The sequence below is a fragment of the Sminthopsis crassicaudata genome, chromosome 3 (assembly GCF_048593235.1).
Source record: "Sminthopsis crassicaudata isolate SCR6 chromosome 3, ASM4859323v1, whole genome shotgun sequence".
In the NCBI taxonomy this organism is placed as follows: domain Eukaryota; kingdom Metazoa; phylum Chordata; class Mammalia; order Dasyuromorphia; family Dasyuridae; genus Sminthopsis; species Sminthopsis crassicaudata.
In genome coordinates this window covers 647,467,295-647,492,916 of record NC_133619.1, presented here as the reverse complement: position 1 = coordinate 647,492,916, position 25,622 = coordinate 647,467,295, and the positions used below count along the sequence as shown (strand labels likewise).

Genomic DNA, 25,622 nt, shown 5'->3' with positions numbered 1-25,622 from the left:
CCACCTTAGCTTAAAAAGGCCAAGCCCTTCCACTGCATCCAGAGCCATCCTCAATCATCTTGACCTATATCTGGTCACAGGACCCAGACGGTTCTGGAGAAGAAAGTGAGGTTGGTGACCTTGTACAACCCCTCCCACACTAAAATTCAATTCACTTGCATGCCATGCCATCATTTCCCTGAAGTTGTGGTTGTTTTTGTGAATGAAGGACAAACAACAATAAAAGGATGCAAATATGAAAAATCTTACAATTTTAATCTGGATTTGCAATTGTTATAATATAAGAATGATATTCTCCAAAAGGCGAGAATTAAACAAGGTAATAAGACAAAAATGTAATGTAAAAGTTTCCTAATTAAATGGAGAAGTGGATCTTTAGAAAGCAATAGGATTATACTGTTTTTTTGAAAATTATACATATATATTTGTTTAAAGTGTATCCAGCAGAGAAATTTAGGCTTTGCATATGTTTTAGTAATAAATTTTCAAAACTGGATTAAGGATTTTACATATAAAATTGATTTAATAAGTACAAATAAAATGAAAGTATTTCCCCTTTTTGAAATGTCTGTTAAATTTAAGACAGAAGAGTCACATCCTCAATTTTTTTTTAGACTCATATCAGGCACATAATTTAGGTAAAGGTAGAAACAATAAGTAGCATATTAAAAATGAAAATTATTTGAAGTTTAAGAATTAAAGAACCAAATTTAATAGACTGTATTAAATTATACTGAGTCTTACTACTGGCAGATTTTAGCAGAATTATCTAGGGATCTTTACAAGTGATTTGGAACCAGAGGATCAAAGTCTACTTCAAAGCTGCCTTAAGAATGCCCCAAAGAAGAAATTCAGCGACCATATGAGCTATCTAGGACTCAGAATGTGCTGATTAAATAGACTTTGAGAAAGGGTCACAAGGATACAAGGAGACTTGGTGTTAGTTAATATTGATGATATTATTGTATTGCTCTGGTGTTTTGTTTCAATTTTCTTGCTCGCCTTGATGATATGTAAATATATTTTCTCAAAAATGTAAACTAAGTAGTTTGATTTAAAACCTAATTTTTATACTTCTGATTATCAACATATGAAAACTTGTAAGGTTGGCTTAATAATAAATGATTCACAAAGGGAGTGGGTTGCCCAGTCTTCTCTAAATGGAAAGGGGGAATTGAAAAAATTGAAATTAGAACAGCAAATGATGGTGAGAACTGAGTGAAACACAGTGACATCCTGTGACTCAGTTCTGGAGCTAGTCTATTTCCCTTTCTATTCATTTATGGGTCCAGTACAACTTCTGTTCCATAAAAAACCTTAATTCGCTTGTGGGAATTGTGAGAAAATCTTATTACATTTGACCTAGCCCTGCAAGGCCAGGAAGCTGGATCATTTGGGCTTATTGCTTAGTGACTTCTAACTAAAGACCTAAATTATCTGACCTGGTCAGATATAAAGCCTGATGCAAGAAGTTTTCTCATGATTATACATCTCAAGCAATTCATATGTCTTATCTGAAAACTGGCCTTATGCTGATCAACATTTACTGTTTCCATGTTACTTTGATTATTCACAGACAATTGAGGATGAAGGGAGTGGAATGCTTCCTTTTCTGATTTCAGGGAATTGCACCTGTTCATTTTCCACCTTCCAATTTGGAAAGTCCCTAATCTTTCTTCCAATTAGAAATCAGAACACCTAATTTTATACTGTTTCCTTTTAATTAGTTGGCTGTATTTGATTGTTCTTATGTACAAAAGTCTATTTCCCACTGCACTTTAGAATCCAGGAATATGTTGAAGAGGTCTGATCCCAATTTGATAGGCAATTGGTATGCATTGCTTAAGTCAAAAAACGTTCAGAAGCTCAAACCTTTGCTTTCTCAGTAATTTCATCTTTCACCCACCACACTACACATTGTTTACATTCATAAGGTTTCTTTCCCATGTAGATTCTCTGAATTGCAGCCAGATGGGAGTTCTGTGTGAAGATCTTTCCACAATGATTACATTCAGAAAGTTTTTCAACAACATGGATTCTTTGATGTCTAGCAAAACTGGAGCTCTTTGTTAAACCCTTTCTACATTAATAAAACTTCTTTCAAGTGTGAATTCGGATGTTTAGCAAGACTGGATCTGATTCTGAAAGCCTTTCTATATTGATTACATTCAAAATGTTTCTGTGCATGTGGATTCTTTGATGTGCAACAAGATTGTCCATGTGACAACCTTTTCATACTGATTACATTCATAGGATTTCTCTTCAGTGTGGATTCTCTGTTGGGTACCAAGCCCAGAGCTCTTTGTGAAAGCCTTGCCACATTGATTACACTCTTAAGTTTTCTCCTCAATGTGAATGTACTGTACTCATGTACAGTAAGAATGCAGATGATTCTAAAAGTCATTCCCACTGATTGCATCCATAAGGTTTTTCTCCAGTGTGGATTCTCTGACGGGAACCAAAACCAATATGGGAAGTCTTTGTGAACACTTTCCACCTTCAAGTTTCTTCCATTGTATATATCCTTCATTTAGAAAAAGCTAAGAATGGTAACTAAAAGTTCTGCCACCTTCATGACACTCATGAAGTTTCTCTCCAGTGTGGAATCTCTGACATGCAGTAAGTTTGAAGCTCTTTATGAAAATCTTTCCACATTAATTACGTTGATGAGATTTTTCTCCAGTGTGGATTTTCTGATGTTTAGCAAGACTAGAACGGATTCTGAAAGTCTTTCCACATTGCATACATTCAAAAGGTTTCTCTCCAGTGTGAATTTTCTGATGTGCAGCAAGATTGCCCCGTCGTGTAAAAGCTTTCCCACACTGGTTACATTGATGAGGTTTTTCTCCAGTGTGGATTGTCTGATGTACAGCAAGACTTGAGCTCTGTGTAAAAGTCTTTCCACATTGATTACATTCAAAAAGTTTTTCCTCACTATGGAGTCTCTGATGTGCAGCAAGACGGGATTTTCGTGTGAAAGCCTTTCCACACTGATTACATTCAAAAGGTTTCTTTCCAGTATGCATTCTCTGATGTACAGTAAGACTAGAGCTCTTTGTGAAAGCCTTTCCACACTGATTACATTCATAAGGTTTTGCTCCAGTATGGATTCTCTGATGGGCACTAAGATGGGAGCTCTCCGTGAAAGCCTTTCCACATTGATTACATTCATAAGGTTTCTCTCCAGTATGGATTCTCTGATGGGCACCAAGATGGGAGCTCTCTCTGAAAGCCTTTCCACACTGACTACATTCAAAAGGTTTCTCTCCAGTGTGGATTCTCCGATGTACTGTGAGACTGGAGCTCTGTGTAAAAGCTTTTCCACACTGATTACATTCAAAAAGTTTCTCTCCAGTGTGGATTCTCTGATGTAAAACAAGACGGGAGTTCCGTGTGAAAGCCTTTCCACATTGGTTACATTCATAAGGTTTCTCTCCAGTGTGGATTTTCTCATGCTCAGTAAGACTGGAGCTGTATCTAAAAGCTTTTCCACATTGATTGCATTCATAAGGTTTCTCTCCAGTGTGCATTCTCTGATGTACACCAAGATTTGAGCTCTTGGTGAAAGCCTTTCCACACTGATTACATTCATAAGGTTTTTCTCCAGTGTGAATTCTCTGATGTAAAGCAAGATTGGCTCTCTGCGTGAAAGTCTTTCCACACTGATTACATTCATAGGCTTTCTCTCTAATATGGATTCTTGGATGTAAAGCTTTAACTGAAGATTTATCTGAAGCCTTTTCATATCGATTACATTCAAAAGACTTCTTTCCAGTGTGGATTCTCTGATGGGCAGCAAGATGGGAGTTCTTTCGGAAAGTCTTTCCACAATAGTCACATTCATAAGGTTTCCCTGCATTATGGAGTCTCTGGTGTTTAGTAAAACTGGAGTTGTATCTGAAAACTCTTCCACATTGATTACATTTGTAGCTTTTCTCCCTACTGTGACTTCTCTCATGTAAAGCCATATCTGAAACTTTATCTGAAGTCTTTCCACACAGTTTACATTCATAAGGTTTCTCGCCAGTATGGATACTCTGATGGCAAATAAGGAGTGATCTGTAGCAGAAAGTCTTCCCACATTCATTACATTTATAAAATTTCTCTTTAATTTCTCTCCAATTGAAGTCAGAGGGATCATCAATCATGGATCTTTGCAGACCACATTCTTCCACAAAAATGCTCAGCTTTGTAGTCATCTTGTTCACTTCAAGCCCAGTCTCTGTACCTGAAGAAAATCATATATACAAAAAAACACACAGACACAAAATTTCCTCAGTCAAAAAAAAGCTTTCAAACAGGTAGAATCCATCTTTGGAAATACCATTTGGTCACATCTATCAGATGGTTTATTTTAGAAAGAGCTTTACCAACACTGGATCATCACAACAAATCTGTGACACAGCCATGCCCAGCATTCTAATTATCCTCCACAACTCAGGACATAAACTCATATTAGCTAAGTGACCTAGTAACTAAGCATGATCTGTCCATGGTGCTACATGGCTTTTCTCTACTTCCATCTGTACCCTCATTTTTTTTCTTCAAATGCCTATTTTAAACTATATTTATAATTTTGTCAGTCTTGGGTCAGCTTCCTGCTATTCTATATTCATCAGTTTGAAAGCACTACCACAAAGCCATTCTTGGTAAATTTCATATACTAAAGTGAGAAGGCTTACTCTTCTTACTATCACATATTAATTTTCAGTGTTATGCCCAACTTTCCTTCTTTTTTAATCAGATCCAAAGACATTATGTTATTTGCTACACATGTATTATATATTTATATTATTTCATTATCTATCCTATCTATCATCTCATATCATATCCATTTATGATATCCAACCCTTGTTTATTTATTCCTTTGAAGCATAATGGATTTTTTTCTGGCTCATCACTTTTTCGGGATAGCCATTATCCATTATTTATTTTTTAAAAGTTCTTTCATACTGTATTTTGAGTCCATCATTCCGTCAGGAAATAAACAACAAGATTCACTATTGGTCTTTTAGTATCATGTCACATTCAATGTTTCATGAAACCTTTAGAGGCACTTTATTCAGTAAGTTTTGTGATCAACATATTTCTCTAAGAACAAGTATGTGCATGTTTGAAGCATAATAAGTGTCTTTGTGCAGTGACTCCAAGGCATTATGATTAGGCTTATGCCAATAGTGATTTTGGTCTTCATGAAGTGAGTAATCATCAAACTGACCACTTCTAAGTACAACATATTGTTTTGATTTCTCAACCTGTCCTCAGATTGTTTCCATGTTACCAGAAAAGCTTACATACAAGAACAAATCTATGGCACAATTATACATATACCTCATTTGATTTCTATACACTATACCAGCATATCTGCCTTAATCCACAATTATAATCACCTTGTAACCTCATCACATCAGTGCTATAATGACTGCCGTAGTATGGGGAGATTCACAATTTTGTGTTTATGAAACAAGTTCTAAGACTAAAAGATTTGGGGAAATAGTGCTCTGGAGTTCTGCTCACCTCTCCCTCCATCAGTCCAGACTGCTCTTTCCAGCTTTTTCTGACATTTTTCAATATTCCTCACAGCACCAAATCTTCCATTATATTCTTAGATCATTATTTAATCAGTCATTTCCCCATACAAGGGCATCATCTTTGTTTCCAGATGTTTGCAACAATAAAAAGCAGCACTTATTACTTATTACTTGTGTTGTGTAAAGAGATCTTTTCCCGCTTTCTATGATGTTAGTTTATAGGTCTAGGGTTATCATGGCGTCAAAGGGCACACAGGGGAGTGAATGTAAGGGCACAGGTCCAAAATATATTAGAGAATTCCAGCCTTTCATTGTAGAGGGCTAGGAGGTAAGAATCCATTTCAGGTGTTCATCCTTCCAGTAGCTGCCTGGCTCACCAACTTCCCTTTTTTATATACAATAGCAAAGACATATTTGTTAATAAATTTATAAGAAACATGGTGACTGAAGCAAATCAAAACTCAGCTTTATAATGGATCAAAGTCATACCTTTGAACTTAGGAAAAGAAACCCAGAGGAGACTAAAGGCTTTTGGTAGAAAGGGACTTGAGGACATTGGGATAACAAGTTTACTTTGATGTAGATCACAACTATTTACATCTCTGTTGGAGCAACCAAAATTTGAGCTTAATCATTTGCATCTGAGTAGACTGAGCTGGTTAGAAAGTTTATGGAAATACCAAAGAGTGTATTTTTTATTGGCTCTATGAGCATTGAAGGCATATCTATTTGTCCCTCCAGTCAATAAATTTGAAGATTTCATAAGGGATTCTCTCTGCCTGGTCCGTGACTCATACCTTTATTTCAAGACTGGAGCTGGACTTCAACCTTTCATCAGAATGCTTTATGAATCCTTGTGTCAAGGCTGTTTCTTAGACCCAAAATGCTGTTTGGTTCTACTTCCTAATGCATTCTGCTACTGCCTGTTTTTATGGGTGGATTCATCCCATGCACATTTTGATATGACAATAACAATGATATGATGTCGATGCTATGACAATTATATCAATTTTTATGACAATGACAATGTTATGATAATGACAATGAATTATGTTTTCTCCCTGACATCTTCTAGGTATTTTTCTTCTTTACTTCTGCCTCCATCTTTAAAAAAAAAAAAAAAAAAAAGTAGGGGGTGGGCAACTAAGTGCAGTGGCTAGAGCACCAGCCCTGAAATCAGGAGGACCTGAGTTCAAATCTGAACTCAGACACTTAACACTTCCTGGCTGTGTGACTCTGGGCAAGTCACTTAACCCCAAATGCCTCAGGGTAAAAAAAAAAAAAAAAAAAAGGAAGAAAGAAAAAAGAAATATAATAAGAGTGGAACTGTCCTCTCCTCCTCTCTATAACATATTGCAACAAGGTTCGTCTGCTGGCGCAACATCCCTTGTCATATGAATCCATGCTGTCCACTCTGTGGACCTTTGTCAAAACCATAACTTTCTTAGACCCTAGGGTACTGCTGGTCAAATACTGGGGTCTTAGTGGAAGGCCCTGAGAAGCTGCTAAAAGTTCTTATGACCTCTGGAAAGCCCCAGCTGAGCCGACCTGGAGCTGATTAGTGGAGGTCTCCTGGCCTGTGAAATCCTATTGACAAAATAGTGCTCTCTATTTGTATAAGTACTGGTCACTCTCAAGCAAAAAGAAACCTTGATTATGAGGAAGATTTTGGATTCAATTAATTAGGGCCTCCAGGACTTCCTAACAAATTGATTAATTATGCTTGGAGTTCTAAGGGACTTCTGTTACACACTGGAAATTTTTTGGCCCACATTTTGAAGGCCCGGTATATGGTAGTTCTTTTTATCATGATTATTATGATTTTGAATATTTCCTCACCAACCTTACTCTCCCCCCTAAACAGCTCTTCTTCTCCCTCCTAACCACTGATTTCCTCTTGAACTCAATTCCTTTCCAAAAAGGCCCTCCTTTGCTGGCTCAGCCCTGAGGCTTCTCCCCACACCCTCTGGATTTGAACACCAAATAGAGCTCAGGACAGCAGGGATTCACTTCTGCCTTCCTTTCTGCACCAAGGCTTAGTGACCACCAAACCATTTCCACTGTCTGCCTGGGGCCTGGGCGGGGACCAAAGCACAGCCACCAGCCCCTAGCCTGGATGCTGGTCTCTCACCCCCAGCTACTGCCCACATGCTGGTCTTTCACCCCCAGCCATTGCCTGGATACCGGTCTCTCACTCCTAGCCCATTGCTTGGATGTTGGTCTCTCACCCTCAGTCTTTGCCTGGATACCGGTCTCTCACCCAGTCTGCAAAAGTGGGTTTGTGCTTCAGGCCTCGGTCCCTACCTGGTCCCTCCTCAGCTTCCAGCACTCTCTTTGTCTGCTTCTGAAGCTGATGGGATCTGACCGAACTCAAAACTGGAGACCCCAAAGGCTTCTGATTCCCTGGGATTCCCAGGAGTCTCGACCTATCACACAGCTGGGCCACAGAGATGAGGAAGAGGACTCGGGGTAGAGGACTTCCACAAGCCTTGGCCTTTTCTGGCCGCTCTCAGGAGGCAGTGGCCTCCAATCCCAAGGCCTGCAGGGATGCAGAGCCCAGGCTGTCTGGGCCACACAGCATAGATTTTGTGACCTCAGCTGGTCCCACCTGCATCCAGGTCCCCCCCCCCCACCACTCCATGACTGCCTCCTTCTCCCACTCCCCACCACAGCTTTTCCAAACCTCTCAATTGCTCCCCAATTTTCTCTTTGCTCCTCCGAGCAGCATTAAGAGCCCTGAACTCCAGCCTGATGCCTGTGACCCAGAAGAACTCTCGAAGACCAGAAGGAGGAAGTAGCCACTTTGAGGTATCTCTGCCCGACTTCAAGGAAAAGCTGTATGAGCACTTTTCAGAGATTTTCTAGGAAAAAAAATAAGTTCTAACAGAATATCGACTGAATCAAAAGCTCTTAAATTGTGGATCGCAACTCCATTTGGGATTCCATAATTGAATTTGGGATTTGAAATTATGATTTATTGTCAGTAAATGTTTGATTTATATACTTACAGGCGCAGGGTTGCATAAAAATTTCCTGGGCAAAAAGGAGTCGCAAGTAGAAAAAATATTTAACGTCCTGCTCTACATAATCCCCAAGATTCTGTAAGGCTGGTTTGAGTTTTGACCTGAAACTAGCTACAATAGGAAAAGGGAGATTTCAGGAGGACCAACGTCCCAGCTTCCTATCATGTATCCTAAAGATGTCAGATTCCCCCTGCCCAGTCTGGCCTTCTTTTTACTATTAGTGATGAGGGAAACTGAGGCAGGACTGAGTCAGGATAACTAGGGAAACTGAGTCAGGACATAAAACAAACCAGACTAAAACTAGAGAGTGCAAGGACCAGTTTCTCCCTGATAACCCCTGAATTATTAGCTTAGAACAGCACTCCTCATTCAGAGAGACACACGCCTCCCTGTTTGAATCTCTGAAGTTGGGGGGCATCTCAGCCAGAGATGGACAGTCTTTAAGTCTGTGGTCATTTGTGCATTTAACTCAGCGTCTGCTGTGTTGCAGTACTCAAGGGGGCTGCTGCCCTGAGAATGCACCCCAAGGCAAGGGCTCCGAGAGAGACAAAAAATGGAGTTTGAGAGCTTCATTCTCTCTCTCTCTCTAGGGAGATTTCTGAGTAAATTATGCAATTAGACCAAGATGGGCTACTCCAACCATTAGAGTTCTGATCTCGAAATGCTGAAATAATAAGGAATTGGGGTAACAGGGCTGGAGAAACAGATCAGAGAGACTGCCAGTCCTAGGACAGGTGTCTGATTTCTGATTGCTTTTAAAGAATAATCCCAAAGACTGAATAAGGGATTTCAAAGTTAAAACATAAACCAGCCAATCATAGTCTAGCAAATTTAAGCAAAGAGTTTCCAATTTGGCCTGAACTGAAATAAGACATCAGTTATTCCCAATTTCCTGACCAGCTGAAATCTGAGTTTCCTTCCCCCCACTGTTTACAGAAATTATCAGATTATACATAACAGACTCATAAATTTAGTAAACAGGTCTATGCAACAACAGTTAAACAGGTTTATGCAGAGCAATAGTTAAAAGTTTTTCTCATACAGAACAATAGTCAGTTTTTTGCAGTCTCCCCCAGTTTTGAGTCGAGGAAGGTGGGTGGAGAAATCCCACGTGGCCCCTCCCTACTCTGTTAGAAGAGGCAGAGGGAGGGGGAAGCAGCTAGCTACAAGGTACTTAATGCAGACAATAGTGGCTGAGTCCAGGACAAAAACCCTACCCCCACCCTTCTTCTAGTGATTAGGGTGTGGGCATTTAGGGGCATTTAGAAAGGTCAGACTCTAATTGGAGATAAGCGACTCCCGAAGCAAGTTGGGGGGTTGAGCGATTAGAGAGAGATTAGAACTCTCCTTATAGAATTCAGGTGTTAATGTAGCCATTCTCTAAAAGGCAGCTTCTTAATTCTTAATTCTATATCCCAGACTTCCTGGACTGAAGCCAGAGAAATTCAGTCAAGAAAGAGACAGTTTAAGGAAACTGAGGCAGTAAAAAGAACTGTTGCACACCAGAAGAGAGAAAGATTCTAGCAAGGTGCCAAATAAAGTAGTTAAGGGGCACTTAAATAGTTTCAATCACTTTAATTCACCCCTGCCTGCCTGCAGTCAGGATGGGGGAAAAAAGGGAGAAATCAAAAGAAACTATTTTCACTCTCTTAACAATTAATTTGCCTGGATTCAGAATTTTGTTCCTCAGCCCCAATTACAAAGATCTCCTTTCTGAAGCTCTAGCCTGGCCAGGACCAGAATTTCGAAAGGGCATCTTTTATATGAGGGGGGCATCCAATCGAGAGAAACAGAGAGTGCGCTAGGAGCTAAAAGTCCTGGACCAAGAGAAAAGTCAGGAACACCCACCTGCAAGGTTACTGAGACAGAGAAAGGCTTGAACAGCTAGTTTAAATTCTGTTTAGGCTTTAGAAAGCAGGTAAGTATGCCCTGAGGCTTAGAAAGAAAATGGGCAGTTTTTAAATCCTTTATCCAGCCTAGAGAGCATGGTCAGGAAACCGAGTCCCATTTTAAAAGGTATGGGACAAGCTAGTTCTCTGAGAGCTGGAAGTCCTGGCTCCTTTAAGAACCAGGTAAAAGCTATGAGAGGGGTGTTTCTAGAGATCTTGAAAAGAGCCCCCAAATCTCCCCACTGTACCCCAAGAAGGGGACAGGATGGGAACATTTAAATGGCAGGTTAAGCCACATGGGAGAGGTTGGAAAAGAGAGGATGGGGGAAGGGAGAGATGTTATCTTACCCAGTGCTTCTCAGGTGGCGAAGGTGAAGGCTCACGCAGTTGGGTAGAGACACATCTCCAAGTTCGCCCCGATCCACTGACCGTCTCCTTGTAGCTACAGCCTGACCACTATGGTGGAGTGAGAGAGGGGCTCAAACACACATATCTCCCCCAGAAGAGATCAAGGAGACTGCAGGCCTGGGACCCAAGAGGGTTGGCCACGTGGTGGGGGGAGGGGTGAAGACGAGACACTCTCCAGAGTGTCTCCGGCCTGAGGGCAGGCTTTTCTGGCAAGACAAAGGGATTAGAATTTGCTTTGGCTCTAGAAGTGGCCTCTAGAGACAGAGTGAGATGAAAAGAGAACTTTTTCCTGAAAAGCAAGTAGTCTCCACGGGAGACTTTGCTCACACCCCAAACCTCGTCTGGGTGCCCTATGTTTCAGCGATAGAGTGAGACGAGGATAGGAACACAGATATTCTTCCCGGAAGCTGCTCGAGCTGCTAAGGACGAAAATTGGTTCTGAGAGACCTGAAAAGGTTAAGGTTAGTTTTCAGGGTAACAATTTTTGGGGTCCCCGTGAGGACCACCAACTAATAGGAACCCCATTTCTCGGCGCATAGATAATCCCATGAGGCGCAGTGTCCCCTGTAAAATGAATTTACAGGCCCGAAAACCTAGACTGATAAATAAAAGGTTTATTGTAGGAATTTGGAAGTAAAGCTCAGTTAGAAAGACGCCAGGGCCAGAGGTGGCCGCTGGGCGGGCAGGGACCCTCACATGGCTGGAAGGATACCATGTGTTGGCTGGGAGGGCTCCTGCAAAGAGGGCGGTCCAGCTTGTTTCTTTTATACCTAGAAGATGATGGGCGGTACCCAGTTCTCCTAGGGCTTTTCAGTTAGCCCAGGTCAGGTGAGGGCTGGGGAAGCTGAGCTGAGAGTGGGGGGGGCTGGGCCCGGATATTCAAAGGGTGCCTTTGACCGGGATTTGTGAATCAAGGTCAGTCATGGGTTGGGCAATTAGAAAGGAATCTTAAAGGGACCCCAACCCTCATCATTAGGAGACACCCTGCTTTCCAGAGTTAGCGTTCAGCCAGTCAGCTATGGTGAAATAACAATCTCTTCCACTCACCCTCTGTTGGAACTCTGTGACAGCTAAAACACAGAACGGCGGTCCCCGAGGTCGCCCTCTTGGGATTCTGTGACAGCTAAAAACCCAGAAAGGTGGTTCCTGAGCTCAGGCAGACACAGCTGGCCCACAGAGGAAGCCCTGCAGTGAATGGATCCTTTATCACCCGACAGCCCCTCTCACGCTGCCTTTGTCATACCATACTGATTCTTTTTCCAAGTCTCTCTCTCCTCGCCTGCCGGAAACCCGGCACACATCTCCCTCTCCCAGGGCAATAAGAAGCCTTTGCGTCTACACCTCTGTGGTCTAGCCATTCACTTTCAAAGACCTTTCATCAGAAAGCCAGGAAGCTGGAAGACCTTGTGGAGAGACAAACACTTTTGCTTTGAATAACTGATAAATGCCCAACTGGAGGGAAAGGGAGGGCATTGCTTTGCTGGCAGATTACGTTACCAGGGGGAATGGTCCTTACCAAGGCAGAGCAGATTCTGAACATTCTCCAGCGTGACCTCCTTATACAGCTCCTTCTGAGAAGGGTCCAGGAGCCCCCACTCCTCCTCAGTGAAGTCCACCATCACATCGTTGAAAGTCACCAACACCTAAAGAGTCAAAGTCATTTGATTTAGAGCTGAGAATCCAGAATTCATCTGGAAACTGAACCAGAGTTGGGATCTGCCCCAACTCCTATAGCCTTTCAGACTACCAGAGCCAAGACTTGAAACCATTATTTCAAGGCCAAAAACATGTTGAGAAAAGCGGTCTATGTTTGAAGTTTGTATTGTGTTGGAATAATAAAAGTGGAGCAATGTCTCAATATGAAATGCTCATCCCTGTGGAATCAGGGAGAAGGTCTGTGCTCTACCAGTGAGGTATGAGAGCGTGGAGGTGAGAAAAGATCACCCAAAGGATCTTAAGTGAAATGTTAAGAAAATTCTGGGAAGTTTGTGCGAAGCTGGCAAGTGTGCTGTGTATTCTGAGGAGGATTGCCAGTGATCACTGAGGAAAGAACAGAAAAAGGAATTACCTCACTGATTTCCTAAAAGGCTGAAATTGTCTTATCTAGAGAATCATGCAGAGGATCCTTAAAAAATAATAATCACAATCTGGGTCAAACTGAGTAGCCAAGTTGACTGATACTAGTCAGGTCTGTGGATGGTCTACACTTACCTGGGGTGGGGGTCTCTGGGTCCCAGGAGCCATTCCTTCTGATTCCAGGCCTTGAAGGTTGAGTTGGGAAAGAAGAAGCTGGGGTAGAAGTTTTCCTCTTCTCCTCCTAGGCAGAAATTGGCCCACAGCGATTTATAGACTGTGAGGTCCAAAAGGAGTTACCAAGCTCCTGGTCTTGTCCTCAAGGAACAGACGCCAAAAAATAGAGGAGGTCAGCAGGTGTTGTCAGGCTAGGAAAAGAAGGTTTGAAAATGAAGACTATGTTTCAATCTCACTTATTCCCTTCCCCATTTTTATAGAGAGAGCCAAAGGGCAGAAGAGGCTTGGGATCCCAGATGGGCTGAAACCAGTCAAAGCCTCAATGACCCCAGACCCAGAGTTTTCCCTACATCTGATGCTCCGGATGGGCATCCGACAAGAAGGCCGGACAACTGTGACCCAATGGCACTGGGACATTGGGATGTCATGGAGAACCTTAACAAATAGAGGGAGAAAGTCGTCCCAGGAACCAAGTCTGATCAGGAGGCCTGCTCCTGGCAGAACTGAAAGACCCTCACCAAGAGGTCAAATGGGAAAGTTGAGGCCCAATGGAAAAGCAGCCATCAGAAGCTGTGGGCAGGGCAAGTTCTTGCTCAGACCTACCTGGGACTTATACCTTCAGAGCTAGCTTCCAAAAGGCTGAGAGATCTTGGCTCTGAAAGAAAGCAAAAAGATGTCTGCTCCAAAGGAAAAAAGCAGATTTTAGCTCCCAAAGAAGAAGGCAGAGAGAGTTCTTCAAGTATTGGCTAAAATTCCATCTACAACAAGAAGTCTTTCTTGGTCCACCTTTTCTGTTTGATTTCCTGCAATTTACCGTACATACATATGTATGTATGTATGTACACACATACACATATATTTCATGTAAGAGAAAACAAATATTTAGTGTCTACTCTGTGCCAAGTATAAGTATTTTACAAATATTCTCATCTGATCCTAAGGATAATTCCATCACATAGGTCCTACTATCTTCATTTTACAGTAGAGCAAAAGGAGCCCAATACACCAGGAAGGGTCTGAGGCCATATTTGGCCTCTAGGCCTAGAACTCTAACCACTGTGCCTCCTATTTTATAAAGATGGAAATAGGTATGTATGTATGTATATGTGTGTGTATATACATGTTTGTAGTTATTTATAAATTGTCTCCTGTTTTCCGTTTCTATTCCTGGAATCTTAAGAGCCTATGAGTTGCCTTGTCCATATCAGATGCTTAATAGAGGCTTGCTGACTTCTTGACTTGACTAAACCCATTGAAAAGTAAACTTTGTGGGGGCAAGAGTTGTTTCACCTTACTTAGGATCCCCAGAATTCAGCACAGTGTCTGACACATAATCAATGCTTTTAAAAAGCTTGTTAAATGCCATGAGTGAGTGCCTAAGTTGGAACCATTTTCTTATTTTTTGCATTCCAAAATCTGACAGATTAACTATTTAAAAAATGAATCTTAAAGCAAGAATGGGGTCTGTTGAGATGTGTAAATACAATGTGTGATACTTTTATAATTTTCATAAATAATTTCATTACTTTTTTTCCAACAACTTTTCCCCCAGGCAAACAAGATTTTGCTCAAAGAGAAGGCTTCAAGGAACCTGGAAGTCTCCAAAGAACTTCCCACATAAATAGAATTTACAAGGTCTTTTGTACTTTTTCCACACAAAAAGTTATTCTTATTCTTTTTACATCAAAATATACCTAATTGCACATATATGTTTTTTTAAACATTGTTACCACATTCTCTAATAGCCTATTTCGTCATTTCAAAACATTTAGGTCAAAAAAAAGAGTTAATTCCTTAATGATACAATTGGCTCAACTTCTAAGAATTATTTTTCATATTAACAGCATTTTTTATACAGTGGTTTCCCACAATTACAATAAAAGAAAAATCAAAAGCATAATAATAATAATGTTTCCAGATTTAAAACAAATCTTAATGGTTTGACAAAAGAGCCGAAACAAAACTTTTTTGAATCAAATAACTCATTCACTTGAATGCATTTCTGAATCACATAGAAAATCACTTTATCCATTTATTAATTTGATACTCTAGACTGATTGTATTTAGATATCAGTATACTCATTTTGATCCAATGATGCTTTTAACTCTTATCTTTATTATTTCTAAACATATTGCCTTAATGTCAAATTTAAGGGTCTTTTACATGAAAATATGAGCCATCACAATTATCCTAAAATGAGAATACTAGTGAATTTAAATGAGACCACATTATACTTTAGTTTAGGGCAAACACAGTCTCATCAGAAATGGATTTATAATTACAAAGGTCATTTGCTGCCAAGACCTCAAAATGTAAAGCCCACTCCTTTGGGTTAGTTTCCTACCAAAGTTTTATTGGTGGAAGTCTTCCTATTTAGAGGGAAGAATGGTTGAGTCCCAGAGCAGGATGGGGAGTAGGAGGTGATGGACAAGTGAGGGAAGAGCTCCAAGGAATCACTAGCACAATGGGGATGACAGTGTGGAATTCTAGCCTTGTGGAGGAAATCAGTCCACTAGGAGCCGACCAAGGCATTCCCATAGCCATGGCATTGTGACTGACAGGGACCAGGAATAGGGGCAGAGAAAGGCAGGGGTCTGAGTTCCTGAGCCTGAGTGTGAGTGGGGCAAAAAGAATGATCCTGAGACTTTAAGCCACAGGCAGATATGGTCTCTTGGACCCTCCCAGAAAGGGCTTGGCCTACTGAGGCTCCCATAGACTCTTCTACTTCCCAGGGGCCCCAACTACCTAAGTAAGATCTGCTTTGAACTCCTCCTCCTAGTGGCTGGAAGTAGCAGGAGGTCTTTTAGTTGGGATAATTGCCTCCTAGAAATCCTGTGCTTGCAGGTCTCGGGTAGGCCTGGGCAGGCAACAAGAGGTTGGATGGCTTCCCTGTACTCTCAGTGACCAGCCTTAGCCCTTGATGCCCTCTTCATGCCCTGCTTCCCCCTTTTTTCCACCTTCATAGCCTGTTTCCTCCTTTCTTCCATCTTCCTGCTCTGCTTCCCCTTTTATTTAGCTCTCTAGCTCCCACCCAGAAGCCCTGCTCTCCCGATTGGGGAGAATTCTCCTCAACCAGCCCACCCTTATTTCCCAAGGCTGCTCTCTAGTTATCTTCATGCCATTATCTCCCATCCTTTTTCCTCTTTTAATTCTGGGAAACATAATCCCATCTGTTACACTCATATTCCCCACATTTAGCACTAAGGCTTTCGTAAAGTAAGGGGATAATGGCTGTGAAAAGTGAGTTTTTGAGAGAACACAGCCAACGCCATTTAATGATAAAGTGACTGTTCTTCTATCAATGTATTGAATGATGGCTTCAGAGCTCCCTGCCCCCAATCACTTTTAGAAAACTCAGGAGTCACTTAGTGTCCTGTTATTCAGTCTAAGGCATGAAAGGATTAGCAAGTGTCGATTCATCAAGCAGATCCAGTTTTCTTTGGACTGGTATAAGAAAGTATGCTAAAGACTTTTGTACCAGACCTTTCCAACTCAGCCTAAATTTATGTCCTTTTTTCTTTTGCTTTCTCTGTGCCCTAACCCATCTTTCCCTTTGCAGCTGCCTTTTAAGTGTTTGCACCATTCTTTAGAAGGGAGGTCCCTGGAGGACCGAGGGGGTAGCTGGGTGCATCGAGAGCCAGGCCTGGAGTCAAATAGACTCATCTTTCTGAGTTCAAGTGTGACCTCAGACCCTGAGTGATTTTGCACAAGTCCCTTCACCCTATTTGCCTCAGTTTACTCATCTGTAAAATGAGCCGGAAGGAAATGGTCAACTACTCCAAGATCTTTGCCAAGAAAATGACAAAAGAAAAAAAGAGTAGAGGCTATTCCTATTTTGCTGGCGTACTTAGTACAGGGACTGGCACACAGTAAGCACTTAATAAATGCTCCCTGACTGACTGAGGTCCAAGTCATTCCCTTTTTGTACAAAGTTCCTGCATTTTTCTGCAAATATAAAAGCCTTTGGGCCGGGGTCCCTAAGAGGAGTCTTGATGATGTCCTGCTGAAGCCCCTCTCCTGCTCCCATACTGCACCAGGGGATTCTAGGCCCTCCTCCTCCACTAGCCTTTCATCTGACCAGGCCAAAGGCCCCCCCACCTGCTAAGGGCCCCCCCGCCAGGGGGAAGCTTCTCCCCAAGAGTGTCCCAAGACAAAGGCATCTTTAAGTCCTAAGAATGTCCTATGGAAAAGTGGGTCTAAACTGTCCTGTCTTTCTCAAGGTGTGCATACACATGCTTGCTCATGTGTGACATGTTTGGCGCCCGTATCCTGAGGTTGCACGTGTATGTCTGCTGGCATAAGTGTGACATGCTTGGAGCTGGCATCCTGACTGTGCACACGTATCTGCTGGCACATGGAGCTTGTCTCCTATGAGTGCACACACATGTCTGTTGGCATGTGTTATATGTTTGGAGTCTGTATCCCGAGAGTGCAATACATGCATGCTGGCATGTTACATGTTTGGAGCATGTATCCTGAAAGTGTGCTGCATGTCTGTTGGCATGTGTCACGTGCTTGGAGCCTTCTCCTGACAGTGCAGGACATATCTGCTGGCATCTGTTACATGTTTACCTCCTGCCTTGCAGTGCGTGTCTGCTGACATGCTACATGTCTGGCGCCTGCACAATACATGTCTGCTGGCACGTGTGTGTTATATTTGGGATCTGGCAATGTGACAGTCCTGGCACACACGTTTGGAGCCCGCAATCTGACAGTGCTCACGCATCTGCGGATGCACTTGTCCTTCTGAATTCTTCTTTCAGACATTCAGCGGGAAGGCCCTTGATCTTGAACCCCCTCTGGCTCATACCCGCAGGGCCAGCCCACAGCAACACGCAGGGGAAACCAAGCAAACAGGGTCACGGGGACGTGGCAGCCCAGAGAGCTGGGGTCTCTCTGATTCCAGCAGGACTTCTGCGGCTCTGTGGCATCCAGGAACAACGCCAGGCTGGGCTGGGGGCAGAGGGGTGGGGAGGGGCTCCCCAAGGGGAGGGATCACCCCTCCCTCTGTCCCCAGCTGCTCCAATGAGAGGGCCCTGCGGAATCCCCCAAGCCACACGCAGACCCACGGGGACCAAGGGAGAGGCCTCAGCAAAACTGGGGGCTGGGCCCCACTCCCTCAGACACAGACCCAGAAGTCCTGTGTGCAACACGGATACACAAGCTGCCATCCTGCCCCTGCAGAGGCTCGGGCACCCACCCACGAGCAATCACACAGTCACACGTGCACATGCCGGCCCCTCCCCCACCGAGGCTCAGACACCCACGAGGTGCAATCACACAGTCACACACATGCACACGCCGGCCCCTCCCCCACCGAGGCTCAGACACCCACGAGGTGCAATCACACAGGCACACACATGCACACGCCGGCCCCTCCCCCACCCAGGCTCAGACACCCACGAGGTGCAATCACACAGTCACACACATGCACACGCTGGCCCCTCCCCCACCGAGGCTCAGACACCCACGAGGTGCAATCACACAGGCACACACATGCACACGCCGGCCCCTCCCCCACCGAGGCTCAGGCACCCACGAGGTGCAATCACACAGGCACACACATGCACACGCCGGCCCCTCCCCCACCGAGGCTCAGGCACCCACGAGGTGCAATCACACAGGCACACACATGCACACGCCGGCCCCTCCCCCACCGAGGCTCAGGCACCCACGAGGTGCAATCACACAGGCACACACATGCACACGCCGGCCCCTCCCCCACCGAGGCTCAGGCACCCACGAGGTGCAATCACACAGTCACACACATGCACACGCCGGCCCCTCCCCCGCCCAGGCTCAGGCACCCACCCACAAGCAATCACACAGTCACACACACGCACACGCCGGCCCCTCCCCCGCCCAGGCTCAGGCACCCACCCACGAGCAATCACACAGTCACACGTGCACACGCCGGCCCCTCCCCCACCGAGGCTCAGACACCCACGAGGTGCAATCACACAGTCACACACATGCACACGCCGGCCCCTCCCCCACCGAGGCTCAGACACCCACGAGGTGCAATCACACAGTCACACACATGCACACGCCGGCCCCTCCCCCGCCCAGGCTCAGGCACCCACCCACGAGCAATCACACAGTCACACGTGCACACGCCGGCCCCTCCCCCACCGAGGCTCAGACACCCACGAGGTGCAATCACACAGGCACACACATGCACACGCCGGCCCCTCCCCCACCGAGGCTCAGACACCCACGAGGTGCAATCACACAGTCACACACATGCACACGCCGGCCCCTCCCCCACCGAGGCTCAGACACCCACGAGGTGCAATCACACAGGCACACACATGCACACGCCGGCCCCTCCCCCACCCAGGCTCAGGCACCCACGAGGTGCAATCACACAGGCACACACATGCACACGCCGGCCCCTCCCCCGCCCAGGCTCAGGCACCCACGAGGTGCAATCACACAGGCACACACATGCACACGCCGGCCCCTCCCCCACCGAGGCTCAGGCACCCACGAGGTGCAATCACACAGTCACACACATGCACACGCCGGCCCCTCCCCCGCCCAGGCTCAGGCACCCACCCACAAGCAATCACACAGTCACACACACGCACACGCCGGCCCCTCCCCCACCGAGGCTCAGACACCCACGAGGTGCAATCACACAGTCACACACATGCACACGCTGGCCCCTCCCCCACCGAGGCTCAGACACCCACGAGGTGCAATCACACAGGCACACACATGCACACGCCGGCCCCTCCCCCACCGAGGCTCAGGCACCCACGAGGTGCAATCACACAGGCACACACATGCACACGCCGGCCCCTCCCCCACCGAGGCTCAGGCACCCACGAGGTGCAATCACACAGGCACACACATGCACACGCCGGCCCCTCCCCCGCCCAGGCTCAGACACCCACGAGGTGCAATCACACAGTCACACACATGCACACGCCGGCCCCTCCCCCACCGAGGCTCAGACACCCACGAGGTGCAATCACACAGTCACACACATGCACACGCCGGCCCCTCCCCCACCCAGGCTCAGGCACCCACGAGGTGCAATCACACAGGCACACACATGCACACGCCGGCCCCTCCCCCACCCAGGCTCAGACACCCACGAGGTGCAATCACACAGGCACACACATGCACACGCCGGCCCCTCCCCCACCCAGGCTCAGGCACCCACCCACAAGCAATCACACAGTCACACGTGCACACGCCGGCCCCTCCCCCACCCAGGCTTAGACACCCACGAGGTGCAATCACTCAGTCACACGTGCACACGCCGGCCCCTCCCCCACCCAGGCTCAGGCACCCACCCACAAGCAATCACACAGTCACACACATGCACACGCCGGCCCCTCCCCCACCCAGGCTCAGGACCCACACGGCAATCTCACAGTTCCGTGGGTGTGCTCCCCAGCCCCTCCCCTCTGTCACACACCCTCCAGGTTAAGCAATCCCACTCTGGGACAGATGCTTCCGGCCACGCAGCCTGTCATGCGCGCCCCCCACACACACACACACACTCCGGGCCCCGCCCCGTCTCACACTTGCAAGCATAACGGGGCTCTAGGACAAACATTGGCACCCATTCAGACACCGCCCCCGCCCCTCCCCCTGCAAACCCAGGCACACACACAGACCCCTCCCTCCCCCTCCCGCATACATCTGCGCACGAGCACACACCCAGTCCCCAATTCCTGTCCCACACAGCTGAACACGCTTCTGGACCCGTGTGCACCCACACGCAGACCCTCGTGCGGCCCCTGCCCCATCACACACATATGCACCCATGCAAACACGCAGCGGCCCCACCCCCTTCCTCCCTCGCAGACTCAGGGCACACACGGAAAAGCTGGCACGGACATTCCCACGCTCACTAACCCAAGCAGGCTCCAGTGTCTTCCGGTGCCCCCGGGGGGTAAGGCGGAGGAGGGGCGCCCCCTCGGGGCGCGCCTGCGCACTGACTCCCGCCCGCACTCACCCAGGGGGGCCCAAGAACAAAGGGCCGAACAAACAGTCCAGTCCGGAGCGAACCTGCGCCTGCCTAGTATGGACTCCCAGCATGCCCTGGGGCCCTGCAGCGGCAGCTGAAAAAGCAGGAGGGAGTGAATGACGTCACAGCGCAGGCGTTCTGGGAAATGGAGTCCGCACATGGGTCTCATCCTCCTGAACCCGGTGACCACGTGCTGAGCCGCGACGTCCGGGAGGGGTCTGTCCTTCAGCTCAGTCCTTTGTAAAAGCGCTAAGAATTCCGCCGCCCATGCTAGCGGTCCCTGTCCCTGCTCCCACGGCCACTTCGAAGGGACCAGGATCTGTAAGTTGGAAGGCTTCGGCCGCCCGGTGGCTGCTCCCCACCCACACAGCCCGTGTCTTCTATCCCCGCCGCGTGCTGGTGGCCTTGGCAGGCTCGGCACCAGGCTCAGCCTCCTCCAGGGTCTCCCCGCCTCCCGCCCAAACCATCCAGTCCCCGCCTGCGAGGAGACTGTCCCCAAGCCGGAGTCCTCCCCCTCCACAGCTTGGTGCTCCGGGGCTGCGGCTCCTCTTTCCGAGCCCATGGTGGGCTCTCTTCTCCGCTGCCGGAAGTCCTCCCTGAAGCTCGAATCCTTTCCGGATGGAGTATGTCCTCGCACTTTCCCCCCAACTGCGGTGCTTCAAACCGCTGAACGCCTCTGGTCTGGGAGGGCAGAGGACAGAGTTCCAGCTTCCCCGGCCAGAACGGGCAGGTTCCAGGGATCTCCATCTTTCTGCACTTCTGGGACCGGCGGCCAAATGGCCCTGCGTCCTCCGCGGCTCTGCCGCTCTAAAGCCTCTGGGGAGGCCGATTGTCGGCCCAGACAAGAGTGAGCTTCGTTCCAGTAACACGGTCCTGCTGTGTAAAAGGATCATCGCTGGTATCAGCCACATACCAACCCCTTGTCATACGGGATTATATCTCGCGACTACATCAGCCTAACTGGGGGGAAGAGGGAGTTCAGTTACTTAACCCTTACACAAGTCAACTTAAAATGTGGTCAAGATCAGTACCTACACTCCTGGCCGTAACACTAAGAATTGGGAAATGACCGCTGAACGTAGGTTTGATGGGACTTTGGGGTCATAAGTAGGGAAATCAGGAATGACCAGCAGGATGAAGACAGAGAGGTTTGGAGAGACTTGCATGAACTGATTCTGAGTGAAATGAATAGAACCAGAAGATCGCTGTACACTTCAACAACAATACTGTATGAAGATGTATTCTGATGGAAGTGGAAATCTTCAACATAAAGAAGATCCAACTCACTTCCAGTTGATCAATGACGGACAGAAATAACTACACCCAGAGAAGGAACACTGGGAAGTGAATGTAAATTGTTAGCACTACTGTCTATCTACCCAGGTTACTTATACCTTCAGAATCCAATTCTTAATGTGCAACAAGAAAATTGGACTTACACACATATATTGTATCTAGGTTATACTGTAACACATGTAGAATGTATGGGATTGCCTGTCATCTAGGGGAGGGAGTGGAGGGAGGAAGGGGAAAATTTGGAAAAATGAATACAAGGGATAATGTTATAAAAAAGTTACTCATGCATATATACTGTCAAAATTTTTATAATTATAAAATTAATAAAAAAACAATAAAAAAATTTAAAGGTCCTTGAAATATATAACATATATACCTGTTCAATACCCACTGATTATGAATATCAAGCAAAACATGAATGGGGGTGGGGTGGGGATAAGAGATAATGAAGAGTAGAGGATGACTCCTAGGTTGGGAGTCTGAGGGATTAGGATGATGATGTTGCCTAATAATATTACTATTAGTAATAATAATGGAAATAGTAATGGAAAGAGTGGGAAAGATTTAGGCAGAAAGAGTTCTGTTTTCCATGTGCGAAGTTATGATATTGGATATCTAGTTTGAGATGTTTAAAAGGCAGTTAGATATGTGAGATTGGAAGTCAACAGTTTCAGAAAATATGAGCATTATATCAGCATTATATCCATGGGAGCTGACGAGATCACCAAGTGAAATAGAGGGGGAAAAAAGAAAGAACCTGGACTTAAACATGAAGAACACGTATGGCTAGAAGATCCAGTAAAGGAGATAAAAGAAGGGGCAGGATTACAACTCAGGATTAGTCTGAACATGGATTTTTTTTTCTTTTTTTTTTTTTGGAATGGAAATCAGAGATGAAGAACATCTTTGTTACGCAAGGGAGACAAATACATAAGTTAAGATGATCTCTGTACTCTTGGAGTAGACAGATTCAGAAGGGAGAGTTAGTGTTTGATAAGATAGAATACAAAAATTTTCTAGAATAACTCTTGATTTCATAAAAATCCCTGGGAAATTTGGAAAGCAAGTTGCTCAAAATAAGACTTAGATAACTATCATTCAGCAAGCTACACAGCACCTTTAAAATGGATATACAACTTTAATTTTAAAGATCATATCATAAAAATAGAAAAGAAACAGATCCTAAATCTTTCCCATCTAAGGCAAGGAGATGTGATTTTTACCAAACAAAAAATAGTCAATTACAAAAGAGAAAAGGGATAATTTTAAATACTTGAAACTGAAAAACTTCTGAACAGACAACATTAAGGGATCTAAGAGGAAAAGGAAATAGTCAAACGGGGAAAAAAAATCTTAGCATCAAATTTTTCTGAAAAGGTTATTGTAATTGTTGTTTGTCTTGTGCTCTTAAAAAGAGGACCATGATGTCAGGGAAAGGATTCCATGAAGTGCAAGTGAATTGGATTTAAGTGAGGGAGGAACTGTGCAAGGTGACCTGCCTCACTTTCCCCTCCAGAGCCATCTGGGTCCAGTGGCCAGATTAGTGCTTGGGATGACTGGAGATGGTTCTGGATGCAGTGGGACACCTTGGCTTTTGGAAGCTAAGGGCTTCAACGGGTCTCAGTGTGACTGAGGCCACACCCACTTAGTGATTAAGGCTGGTGTAAGACCCTACTCAGTGCAGTTCAACAGCTGATCTGTTAAAGAGTCAATTTAGCCACCACAATGACTTACTTGATTAAGTCCATTAGTGGATTATTCATTGCCTTGCAATGAATGAGTCCAAAGGGGTATTGTATTAATATATCTAAAGTGAAGAATGATACAGATTGACTTTCTGGGAAAGAGGAAATCTGGGGCAAGTTATAAAGATAACTGTCCGAGGAGAAAACAGAAATATTAACACCTCCAAGGGTTTGTTTTGTTTTATACCCACAAGTGAATAACATTTATTTTGTTTAAGGAAAATCAGCTCAAGAGCTCCTTTACATGGGGATGGGGACTGATACTATCAAAGTCATAAAGGGAAAATGAAGAAGGAAATTCTCCTCTTCCTCCTCCTCCTCCTCCTCTTCTTCTTCTTTTCCTCCCTCCTCCTCCTTCTTCTTTCCCTTCTCTTTCTCCTTCACTTCTTCTTCCTCCTTTTCCTCCTCCCTTCTTCGTCTTTTTAAAAATAGCTTTTTTTCTATTTTTTACATTTATCATTTTAAATTTCATTTATTTTTAATACACATTGTTTTATTTTCAAATTATATTCATAGATAGTTTCAACTTCACCCTTGCAAAACCTTGTACTTTTTTCTCTCTCCCTTCCGACCCCATCCCCTAGATGGCCATGTGTATCATGCTGCACAAGAAAAATCAGATCAAAAAGAAAAAAAAAAATTAAGAAAGAAAAAAATGCAAGCAAACAACAACAACAAAAAAGATGAAAATACTATGTTGTGATCTATACTCTTTCTGGGTGCAGAGGGCTCTCTCCATCACAAGACCATTGGAACTGTCCTGAATCACCTCATTGTTGAAAAGAACCACATCCATCAGAATTGATCACTATAGGTCTAGCTGTACCTGATCTAGAACTGTATTATAAAGCAACAGTCACCAAAACCATTTGGTATTGGCTAAGAAATAGACTAGTTGATCAGTGGCATAGGTTAGGTTCACAGGGCAAGATAGTGAATAAAAATAGCAATCTAGTGTTTGACAAACCCAAAGATCCCAAATTTTGGGATAAGAATTCATTATTTGACAAAAACTGCTGGGAAAACTGGAAATTAGTATGGCAGAAACTAGGCATGGACCCACATTTAACACCACGTACTAAGATAAGATCAAAATGGGTCCAAGATTTAGGCATGAAGAACGAAATCATAAATAAATTGGAGGAACATGGGATGGTTTACCTCTCAGACTTGTGGAGGAGGAAGGAGTTTGTGTCCAATGGAGAACTAGAGACCATTATTGATCACAAAATAGAAAATTTTGATTACACCAAATTAAAAAGTTTCTGCACAAACAAAACTAATGCAAACAAGATTAGAAGGGAAGTAAAAAATTGGGAAAACATTTTTACAGTTAAAGGTTCTGATAAAGGCCTCATCTCCAAAATATACAGAGAATTGACTTTAATTTATAAGAAATCAAGCCATTCTCCAATTGATAAATGGTCAAAGGATATGAACAGACAATTTTCAGATGATGAAATTAAAACTATTTCCACTCATATGAAAGAGTGTT

At 44.8% G+C, this 25,622-nt stretch overlaps 1 protein-coding gene across 6 annotated transcripts; it reads right to left on the bottom strand.

Annotated features, from left to right (window-relative positions):
• Positions 1-236: 236 nt before the first annotated feature.
• LOC141564569 (uncharacterized) lies at positions 237-21,162 on the bottom strand. Of its 6 annotated transcripts, XM_074307196.1 has the most exons (6): positions 20,975-21,113; positions 13,705-13,756; positions 13,063-13,292; positions 12,368-12,494; positions 11,899-11,974; positions 237-4,228 (listed from the first exon to the last, which is right to left on the bottom strand). In XM_074307196.1, exons 4-6 carry the CDS (start codon positions 12,389-12,391, stop codon positions 2,655-2,657), a joined length of 1,674 nt encoding a protein of 557 aa, XP_074163297.1. In that variant the 5' UTR covers positions 12,392-12,494; positions 13,063-13,292; positions 13,705-13,756; positions 20,975-21,113; the 3' UTR covers positions 237-2,654. The 6 variants fall into 6 exon arrangements, with proteins under 6 accessions (XP_074163297.1, XP_074163292.1, XP_074163295.1 ...); XM_074307191.1 differs by lacking the exon at positions 11,899-11,974 and having other exon boundaries at positions 20,975-21,162; XM_074307194.1 differs by lacking the exon at positions 11,899-11,974 and having other exon boundaries at positions 21,075-21,145.
• Positions 21,163-25,622: the final 4,460 nt, after the last annotated feature.

What these genes read in the sequence shown, in the direction of transcription:
- LOC141564569 (XM_074307191.1), bottom strand. Translation starts at nt 13,095, where the DNA reads ATGGCTCCTGGGACCCAGAGACCCCCACCCCAG. An exon ending in CCCAGAGACCCCCACCCCAG is followed by an intron (nt 12,495 to 13,062) that starts GTAAGTGTAGAC and finishes TTGACTCTTTAG; the next exon opens with GTGTTGGTGACTTTCAACGA. An exon ending in TCAGAATCTGCTCTGCCTTG is followed by an intron (nt 4,229 to 12,367) that starts GTAAGGACCATT and finishes GATTTTCTTCAG; the next exon opens with GTACAGAGACTGGGCTTGAA.